Raw genomic sequence first — 10,842 nt, forward strand, 5'->3', positions numbered from 1 at the left:
AAACAACACTGGGATGTAGTACTTCATCTTGGGATTAATGTTTAAAGGTAGGGCAACCCAAGCCCTCTGTGACACCAGCTCACACAGGCAGCCATACTTTGGGGGAACACTTCATAAAAAGCACAAGGGATGATTAGCCATTTCTATCTAGTGCCGCCTCAAAGCCAAACCTTCTGTTGGCTCTTCTGACAGCACTCGGCATACCTTCCACTCGCCGGAGTACCTCATCACAATCGCTCGGCACTGCCTGTTGTACTCCGCAATCCCCATTTTGGCCACATCGTCCGGCCCTTTGATCCCCAGTGTCTTATCAATTTCATACTCCTGAAAATATTAAGTAAGACGGTTATGTTAACAGCCACGCCTCGTGAAACACATACAAGTAAGCCGCAACAGAAAGCAGAGTAGCTGACAGAAATACATACAAAGAAAACTCTACCATCCAGACAATGAGAACTTAACAAGACCGGGGACTCAGACGTACCACAGGTAAGCCATGACAGTCCCACCCAAATCTTCTGTCAACGTGAAACCCGCTCTGGTGAGCGTATCTCGTAACGATATCTTTGATTGTCCCCGCGAGTATGTGTCCATAGTGAGGCAGTCCAGTAGCAAAGGGAGGCCCATCATAGAAGGTAAACCTAACAGATAATACAAAATACTGTCAGTCATTTAAAAATGGCAAACATTCAGGACATTTTTGTATCAAGTAGCTATCATATTACAATGTTCAGGGGTGGGAGAGTGGGATCAATAGGACTAAAAAATGAGCATAACTGATCAGAAATTTACCAGAGGTCCAGCCTTCAGAAAGGCCATTCAGACAGAGCTGGGGGAACTGCTATCCAGTCATGTGCTTTGTTTACTTATCAGGAGTCATCCTGGGGTACCTCATCAATGAAGCAGGGCAGTGGACACCCACTGTAAAATTTTCCAAGGGAAGGTCATGATGAAATCACTGATTTAACATTGGTAGTCTTTCCTAGGAATAGAGCCTAAGGCAGGAAATACTGTAGGACCCACCCAAGGAGGGCAGAGATGACTGTAAATGCAAGAAAGAAAGCAGTAAATACTTTCCATTCCAATGGCTTCTGACAACCAGGAACCCGCTCATTCAGGGTTCACTACTGAGTTCCTACTACACGGAAAGGCACAGACTCTGAGAACATACAGGTGAATGAAGGGTGTGCATTAAGGAAACTCAGTACAAGAAACAGCTATGTGTAAGGAGTCTGTCTTTACTGCAGAAACTCACATACTTTGGCCTGAGTTTTGACTGCTTTAGGCATTCCTGGAAACAGTTATGTTTGGACCAAAACTCCAAGATTTTTTCTTCTTCAGCAGGAAAACTGATGTTTTCTGGAACTTGTTGAACCATTCTGTTGCTGAAAGAGAAATCAAATTTGCTAGAGTCATTGCAACTCCTAATTTAGGAATACCAGGCTAAAAAATTATTAAAGTGTATATATGTATATGTATATGTATATATATAAATAAAATAACCACCACCACTATCTATTTCAGAGTGTTTTAAATTTTTCCCACAACCATTAGCCATCACATTCTCTCTAGTTCAGCCCCTGGCAACTAGTAATCTTGTTAACTCTGTAACAATTTGTCTGTATTTCATATAAGAAAAGATGTTCATGCTTTGCGGTGGTGGCACATGCCTTTAATCCTAGCACTTGGAGGGTAGAGACAGGTGGATCTCTGGTCCAGCCTGCTCTACACAGTGAATTCCAGAACAGCCAGGGCTTCACAGAGAAACCCTGTCTTGAAAACGAAAATAAAAACAAACAAAAACCTACCCCTATCACCACCACCACCACCACCACCACCCCTGACATTTTTCACATGATTACCTACATGTGGTTCTACTTAGTTATGAAGGGTCAGTCATACTGTAAAACACATCCATAGTCCATACAGTTCTCCTACAATTTATCAGTTTTCACATTTGAATTGATTGGCCTTTTTGGCTAGTTTCTAAGATTGTTATGAACATTAAGTCCAAACTTCTACAAGGACATGTTTTCTTTCTTGTGTATATGGCTAGCTATGAGTAGAATTCGTGGGTCATGTAACTCAGTTTCTAACTTTCTGAGGAACCATCAAAACGTTTGCTGCAGGGATGGCACCACTCATATCCCATGAGCAACGAATGGGGTGCCCACTTCTCTATATCCTCCTCACCACCCCACACTAACGTCAGAGCTACCTCACAGGGCACAAAGTAGCACCTACATCTTACCACATGCTTCTCATCCGTGTATATCATCTGAAGATTAATGTTTATTTGCCTTTTGCCCTCTTTGAGTTGGACTAACTTTTCATGGCTGAATTTTAAAACTTCTAAATTCTGGATACAGTCCTTCTCTGGGGTCCCTTCTCTTGGTGTTTGTATTTAAGTCCTGGTGCTTGTAGGGGCCAGAGAAATATCTTACTTCAATCACTTTTTTGTGCTAGATGGCTTTAAGTCAACTTGCCACAAGCTAAGGTTATCTGAGAAAGGAGCCTCAGTTAAGAAGATGTTTCTATAAGATGGGGGGGGGGAGGCGATCCTGTAGGGCATTTTCTTAATTAGTGATTGATGGAGGAGGATGCAGTCCACTGTGGGTGGTGCTACCCCTAGGCTGGTGGTCCTGGGTTCTATAAAGAAGCAGGATGAGTAAACCGTGGGGAAGCAACGCAGTAAGCAGCACCCCTCCATGGCCTCTGCATCAGCTCCTGCCTCCCTCCAGGACCCTGCCCTGTGTGAGCTCCTATCTCAACTTCCTTCAGAGATGAACAGACATGGAAGTGTAAGTCAAATAAACATTTTCTTTTTTTGGTCATGGTGTCTTGTTGAAGCAAAGAAACCCAAACTAAGACACTTTACCCTTTTCCTTCTTTTGTATTTTTAAGACCTTAGGCCAGGCATATCGGTTCACACCTTTACTCCCAGCGCTTGGAAGGCAGAGGCAGGCAGTTCAAGGCCAGTCTGGTCTATATACTGAGTTCCAAGCCAGCCAGAACTCTACACTGAGATCCTGTCTCAAAACAAACAAAAACCCCGCTTTATTTATTAATACAATTGATGTGTGTGCGAATTCTCATTTAAAGTCTAAACAAGCCAAAATTCAATTAGAAGCGGACAGGGTTGCTAATGATGAAAGAACAGAGAAGACAGAAACTTATGTCATCAGGAATCCCAGCAGCCAAGAGTGACTGATCTAGGTGAGAAGGTCTACACCCCTCAACCAGACTTGAAAGCAGCAGAGGTTAAGACTGAAGCTACCAAGAAACGTTTGTGACCAAAATAATAGAAAAAAAGACATGTTTCTTAAATGTTCATTAATTTTTCATATTCAAGTATCTCTTGAGTGTTCTATAGAAAAAAAAACAGAACAAAACAGATATGAAATTTTCCTAAAATAGCCCTTTTCAATCAGAGGACAGAATTAAACATTACTGATAAGTACATGGCATTTTGGATCAGCTGTTACTTCAGCATTCAGCCTTTCAAAGACAGAAAGAAGTTTCTGCATTTATTGATCTACCAAGGGTCCTTCGGTTCAGTGAGTAAGAGGTTGGTAAGAGATTGTCAGGTCTCTACGCATCCATTTTGCCACTTCTAATCTACTGCTGTGACTGCCATTGTCTCTGGGAGCCATCAGAGAGGCAGACTCATCAGGGGTCAGAATGTGCACTTTAATTAGATCCCTAGGAGAGGCTCCTGCAGAACACACTTGGGACACTATCACTCATAGTGCCCTGACGACTAATGAATGATTCAGGGACATCTACCCCAACCTCTGTAAGAACATGAGATCTAAACTTTCTGAGTAGCGACAGTAGAGCTTTTATTGGACTTTCTATGTTGCTTCTGCTGTTCTCCAAAGACTGAGAACCACGGTATTATTCCAGCAAATACAAAGGCGGGGTGCAACCGCACAGACTGCTTAAGGAAGAACAATGTACCAGTGACCGGGCTATGGCAGCTGCTGAGAAGAAAACAGCTCCCATGCATAAATCACAGGGTTTTTCTAGCCCATTGTATCCACTGGAGAACTGTACCTGCACAACAGCCTCCAGCAACCACAGGGCGGTGGGGGACAGACGCGGGTGGAGAAGGGCCAGTAATACTGCCAGGTATGCACAGAAACGGCACCATCTTCCCCCACATACAATCCAGGCCTTTCTTCCTTATTCTGTAAGTCCTTCAGGACATTTTAGCCTCCGCTTCCTCCTCTGAGATTTCATTTCCTTTTGGAGGCAGCCCCATGAAGTTCAGGGTGGTTTGGAACTCCCCGGGAAGCTGGGGGATAACTGACTTTCTGATCTGCTGGCCTCTACCCACTGAATGTTGGGATTTACAAGTGCTTTGGGTTTTTGTTTGTTTGCTTGTTATTTGTTTTGATGAGAGTTCAGCCAGCTTCTGCTTCCTTAAGTCTTAAGATCAAACGTGCGTACCACAACTTTCCAGTTCACAAGTGTGCTTTTGGGAGCCTGGGGCTTGAACCCAGAACTTTATGCACACAAGGCAGGCACTCCATCTACTGAACCACATCCTTACCTGTCCATTTCTATTTCTATTCCTGTCCATTAGCTATTTCTACACTATTTCCACCAACCTTTGCTTAAGATGATCTCAACTTATCTTGAGGAAGTATCCCACAATGCCATGGATACTGCTGCTTATGTTGGCACATACCTACCATACTATCACTTGGGAGGCTGAGGCAGGATGACAATTTGAAGCCTGGCTAGGCTCCAAGGGAGAGAGAGACACACACCATCATCTTACTTTTTTACACCTGACTTCTATTTTAACTCTGCTAAAGGGTTCCACTATCCATGTTACTCCTTCTAATTTGCACAGGTATTATCTGCATGTATGTGTTAGGCACCATGTGTGTACTGGGTTCCACAACATGGCATTTCATTGTCACCCAGGGTGTCTCTTCACAGGAACAAGTAACTAAGATATCATCATCATCAACGACAACAACAACAACAACAAGAAAACCCCACAAGCCAGTCAAACAGAAACATCCCACCACATCCACACGGTACTGGATTCAGGACCCGCTGGATGCTCAAGTGTCTTGTAAATATAGTATTAGCATTATTCCATGCATCTGCCTGTGTACTTTAACTAAGCTTTAGATTACTTACCATACCTAACACATTTAAATCCTAGATACACAATTACTATACTATATTGCTTAGGAAATAATGACCAAAAACAAAACAGAAGAGTTTGTACATGCACGGTACATGTCACCACCACAGACCTAACCGCGTAGCATGACCACTGCTGGGTTGAAACCCCAGGTGCAGAACTAGTAGTTAGAGAAGACCAACTCTAGACCAACTCTATACTTTCTACCTATACACTGAGAAACAAAAGAGCAAGTCTAAGATACACCGATTTGTATTATGTGAGTTTTTCAATGATTTTTGCTTATTTCACTAACACACTAAAAATGAGAACAACAAATTCATTACGTTGGAAACCAAGTTACACTCTCACATACTCATCACGTACACATCCTAAGCCAAAATGACAACGACCCCCTTATCTTCTGTTCCGACAGGATGGGTTCATACAAACCTCTGAGTATAATCTCTGCCCACCTTCAGTCCAGGCCTATTGGAGACCCTGATAAAGCATCCCTTCTCACCTCCAAACCCCAATAGTTTGTTCTGTAGGGCCACCAACCGGGAGCTTAAACTGCATTACCAGATTCTGTGAGCCCAGGACAAGCGTGCAGCACATAACCCACCTTGGTACCCAGGGAAAAGTGCACGCAACTCCAGGCAGTTGGGAGAAGCCCGGAATCCAGAAAGCCTTCTAGGTTAGTTCTTTTAAACAACTAACTTGGCAGTGACCTCAACCACCTTCCGATCTTCTCCCGGATACTATATCACCCTGCATTCTCACACCACCCTGCTCATAAGTCACCAAGGTCCCACTAAATGACTGGGAGACTTCTAAGGATCCCAGTCCTTCACCCAATTGAGTCAGGCTAGAATCTGTGCGCACCTCTGAGTTCTGCAATGTTACTTACTCTCCCTCCCAAGAAGGCTCTCTGGAAATAGCTCTGTGCCCGCAGCTCACTCACAGCGGGAAGCAGCGTGCTCCTTTTTCACCGCCTCGTGCTGTCTGGAGGTTGTTACACGGGCGGGCCTCGCTCTGCGGCCCAAAAGGGCGAGGGTGCGACTTACCTGGGAACCCGGAGTGGAGCTCGCTCAGGTTGCAGCCGGCGACCACGTTCCGCGTCTGGAGGTGATGCAATACTGACAGTGGTAGGCTCAGCCCCTTGCGCTGCCCAATCAGCGTGTACTATCCAACACCCACAAACAACACGTGTGGCGATTGGTCCGTGCAGAACTGCAGAGCAGGACGGGAGCGTCACTGCAAAGAAAGAAGACACTCAAAAGCCCTGGCCAGACAGGGTAGTGGCTGCTCACTTTTGGCAAAGTTTTTTGCCTCCTAAGTCTTGGCTTATGAACGAGAGACACCCATTCTATTTGGGTTCATATGTCAGTACTCTCTCTCTCTTTTTTTAAAAAAGATTTATTTATTTGTACATAGTCTCCTGCCTGCATGTATCTCTTGTAAGCCAGAACAGTGAAAGCTAGGGATTGAACTCAGGACCTCTGGAAGAGCAGCCAGTGCTCCTAACCTCTGAGTCATTTCTCCAGCCCCAATATTCTTAAATATATGTGAATATTCTTAAACATATGTGAGTATATTTAAGATCTCAACATTTGGCACCATATAAAATTAGTTTAGACTCAGGGTCTCATGTATCTCCTGTTGGCTCCGGAACTCCTAAGCAGCCAAGGAAAGACCTTGAACTGCAGGTCTTCCTGCCTCCACTATGGAGGAGTTACAGAAATGTCGCATCACGCCAGTTTTTATATGGTGCTGTGGATAACCCGGGCATTTGTACACCATAGCCACACTGCCAACTGAGTTAGATTCCCAGCTGTGATGGCATCTAAAATTTATGCTACAAATGAAACTTCTGACAAGTGACTCCCACAGTTATTTTGGGAACAATACAAGTTAACCTGGAGACTGCTTACCATGTGGTAAATGAAAAGAGAAGGGAAGAGGGCCTGGCAATAATCCGAACCTTTTATTGAACCATCACTGGGATGATTCATTTTAAAAATTTGCTTATTTATTATTATTATATATCTACTTAGTACTCTTCAGATCCGGTCTAGAACAAATTAGAACGTTGACACCAATCTTCGAAAGTTTTGTCTTGATAAGTTGACAGCGTTAATTAGGTGAATAAGTGCCTATTTTATTCATTAATGACAGAAAAAAACAAACAAGAACTGGATTTGGCCTAAATGAAGTAGAAAGCTCGGCAAGTTTTAGAACATTTTGATAACTGTTCAGTGTTTATCCAACAGTTCTAGGCCCTACTGTGTCAAAAATTAGATGCGGTGTTTGCCTGTGCTGTTTGCTTTCTTAATTATGAGTATCCTTATTAACCAGAAATATTGGCACTTTTTAAGTTTTGCATTCTTTAAATTGCCAATTGGTTCACCTCATGTCTGTCTTCTGTTCAGAGTGCAGAAATAGAACAAAGGCTCCCGGCACAAAGGGAAAGAAATCTACGGGTAGTTAGACTGGACCAGACTGTTTAAAAATTGGATTGAGAAACACTATAAAGTACTGTTGAGAAGTAAAGGAACAGTTTGTCTAGAAAATAATATAAAAACTTCCAAGATTGGGTGGTGGTGGTGCACGCCTTTAATTCCAACAACTCTCAGGAGGCAGAGGCAGGCAGACTTCTGAGTTTGAGGTCAGCCTGATCTACAGAGCCATTTCTAGGGCTACACAGAGTAACCCTATCTTGCAAGCAAACTACAAAACAAAACCCAAAGTCCTGAAAGATGTTAGCTGTGGCCAAAATAATACAACTTGGATTCAAGAGTAATTTTTTTTTTTTTTTTTTTTTTTAAGGAGCAAGTCAGGTAAAACTGTCAGTGATAGAGTGTTTGTCAAGTCTGCAAAAAGACCTAAACAAGACAGCAAATCCAGAATGTAAGATAGGCAAACTGTAGCGATAACTACTGGAAGAAGCAGCTCATGTTACATCTCATGACAGAACTGGGAATGGGGCAGGCTACTTGCCAATGCTTTGAAATGGAGTCCTTGGCAGATTTAAGTATGGATACCAGTTCTTTTGTTCGTCCCACCGTTTTAACCTGTAGAAAACGCAAACAGTGGCTGAGCTTATTTTTGGCCTAGACCTTGAGAGACTGGCACCATGTTTCCTGCCTCTGGAAACATGTACCCTTGGCTTCTAATTGCTACACTTTAAAGAAGCCCTTGGATAGACATTGAGTGGGCCAGGCATCTAAGCAGAACCTCTATCTCCAGCTAATGCACCCCAATGACTATATAGAGTAGAGAATCCTAACCAAATGAAGTATACATGGGCAAAATTGTGGCTTTTACTAGGATTATTTGCTATGAAATAATGAGGTATGATTTACGTCAAGAGAAGGTATAACACCTTAAGTGTCTTTCCACATAGCTTTTAATATCTTAAGTCTGAAATCCTAGAAACAGAGAAATCAGTTCTTCCAACTGTTTAGTTCTTTGTAGTCTATTTTACTCGTACAAATTATTTCATCTCTCCAGTTCCTGTATACTCTTTTACTTGTCCAAATTATTTCATCTCTCTAGTACCTGTATACTATTTTACTAACAACAGTAATAACAAAAAACCCATAGGAATCAAGCATCTGTGTGACAGATATAGGAAGTGCAGACATAATGGTTAACAACCCAAGAACAGATCACAATAGATTTTTGTACTCAAGGAAAATGTGCATCAATGAATACTACACAGACTAAGATGCACATCATAGCTCAATATGACTCTTAGGACTAACACTTTTGTACTGCCCATTTTAATAGGAAGCATGTCTGTGTTGAATCTAGGCTAGATTTAGTGAAATATCAAACCTGCACTTCTATCTGGACTTAGGATCTGACTCCTGACTATTGAGTATAAGTGGTCTTTTAGTTCATTAGTATTTTTCATAAACTCACGTTTAATTGGATTTTTGGGACTTAGATGAGGCTAAGGTCAAGAACACACTGTACTGTCTTTCTTCCCTGGTCCTCACAGAAATCTTAGGGGTTGATGTAAATATCACACATTTTGGGCAATTTGTTTTCAAAATATAAATACATAGCTCAACATTAACTTATAACTTATCCTTTTCTTTTTTAAATAAAAGAGAAAATGAAGGTAAAGAATATTTAATCAGAAATAAACACAAATATTCTGAACCATTTATTAAAAAGTTCTATCTTGTCTTCAGAAATTACATCAGAAACTTATATTTGTAAGAACAGAATTCAAAGTTAATTTGTAGTTGAGTTTAAAAAGCTAAATTAGAGGTAAAGAACATTTAGTATAGGTAGAAATATTTAAACATGTACATCAAACCATTTATTAAGCAGTTTCATGTGAGCCTCAAGAGATAGCCTCTAGTGTTTCAGAGTGGGGAACAAGAATGGGTGCTGTTCTGAGGTGGGGTGCTGCTATGTTGCCAAGTGTGATCTAAAATTCCAGGCTCAAATGATCCTCCCACTTCTTCTGAAGTGCTGAGGCTACGTTTGTTAACACAACTGGCTAAGTTAATTTGGGAACAGTCACCAAAGAGGGAATATAGACGAATTCCAGAGAAATAGTCATCATCACCAGGCTTTGAATATTTTTCTACTACGAAATTTTTTCTTTGTCAGTGAATGCTTTTCCAGGTTAATTTCTTTGGAGGGCTGGTGAGCAGTATGCACATTTAATTCCAAAATCGAAGCTGACAATAGTTAATTTGCTTTCACCTTCCTTTTGGCTTCTTTATGTTTCTTCCGACAATCCTAGAAAACCATGAAATAAGAAGTTTTAATCAACAAAAAGCAAAAATTTCTCATGGTGAACGAAGTACACTTCAAGTCATAGAAACCTATCTACAAACATTCACTGGGATGCACTTGTAGACTTTGGCTACCTTGTGGGTTCTTTTCCCCTTTGACCCTTCTCCCTTTTCACCCTCTAACACTACATAGGAGATACAAGGGGAGAGGGTTGATGTTATTGATATACTACTTCCTGCTGACTGGGAGTTAAGTTCCTTGGAGCAATTTGATCTTTGCTCTCAAGATGTCTAATTTCTTCTGGTTTCTTCATTGTGCACTGACTACTTAAATCACGACTAACAGCAACCAACAGCGACAAACCACTAACCTACCCTCTCCCTTGGGGCCTAGCATATATGCCTTCTGAAGAGTCCCCAGTCACTCAAATGAGCCAGTCTTTAGTGTCTTGACAAGTACTTGTGTAATGTACATTATATTGGTATACTGTCATGTGCTGTTTGAGTTCATTGAGAAGCTAGCCCTGGAAGCAGGGATTCCCCTGCCGCCCTCATTGTGCACCTAAGTATGTTTTTATCCAGTGTCCTCTAAGAACCCTTGTCTGCAGATGGACTGACCCACCAACTGCGTGACAGGGAGGAGGGAACATCAAGACAGCTCAAGAGTAAAACTGTGCCCTTGAGAACAGTTAGAAAGCAAGCAATTTCTAGCAGATGTTGCTATGCTCATTCTAGGATAAAGTGTCTGTAGTGGGGAAGAGAAGCTGGAAGCTTAGTTATGGGAGGCTCAGGTATGGACAGAAAACTTAATTGGGAACTCCAGCTAACTACCTTAAAGGGCCTTTCTACCCTGTTTCTGCTAGAAAGTTTTGAATACATGATTTGATGAATTTAGTCTATCTATCTATCTATCTATCTATCTATCTATCTATCTATCTATCT

General features: G+C 41.9%; 2 protein-coding genes and 1 non-coding gene across 5 annotated transcripts in view; all 3 read right to left on the minus strand.

Moving 5' to 3' along the window:
- The window catches only part of Iars (isoleucyl-tRNA synthetase), a 54,317-nt gene extending 48,036 nt beyond the window's left edge, over window positions 1–6,281 (minus strand). Inside the window, exons 1-4 of one of the 3 annotated variants that reach the window (XM_028763213.1) lie at window positions 6,211–6,281; window positions 1,260–1,385; window positions 485–641; window positions 205–324 (exon numbers count right to left, since the gene is read on the minus strand). In XM_028763213.1, coding sequence (XP_028619046.1) covers window positions 205–324; window positions 485–641; window positions 1,260–1,378 — 396 coding nt within the window. In that variant the 5' untranslated portion in view covers window positions 1,379–1,385; window positions 6,211–6,281. Of the gene's footprint in view, window positions 1–204; window positions 325–484; window positions 642–1,255; window positions 1,386–6,053 lie in introns of those variants that run through there. The other 2 variants (XM_028763214.1, XM_028763215.1) reach the window with 2 other exon arrangements.
- On the minus strand, window positions 3,953–4,086 carry LOC114617699. The gene has a single exon (XR_003710849.1). It is a non-coding gene; the product is annotated as a small nucleolar RNA SNORA84 (small nucleolar RNA).
- Window positions 6,282–9,304: 3,023 nt separating the features above from the next.
- The window catches only part of Nol8 (nucleolar protein 8), a 25,424-nt gene continuing 23,886 nt past the window's right edge, over window positions 9,305–10,842 (minus strand). Inside the window, exon 18 of the mRNA XM_028763243.1 lies at window positions 9,305–9,904. Within this exon, the coding sequence (XP_028619076.1) occupies window positions 9,854–9,904 (51 nt within the window). The 3' untranslated portion in view covers window positions 9,305–9,853. The remainder of the gene's footprint in view (window positions 9,905–10,842) is intronic.

Source organism: Grammomys surdaster, unplaced genomic scaffold (assembly GCF_004785775.1).
Source record: "Grammomys surdaster isolate TR1022 unplaced genomic scaffold, NIH_TR_1.0 137, whole genome shotgun sequence".
Classification (NCBI taxonomy): domain Eukaryota; kingdom Metazoa; phylum Chordata; class Mammalia; order Rodentia; family Muridae; genus Grammomys; species Grammomys surdaster.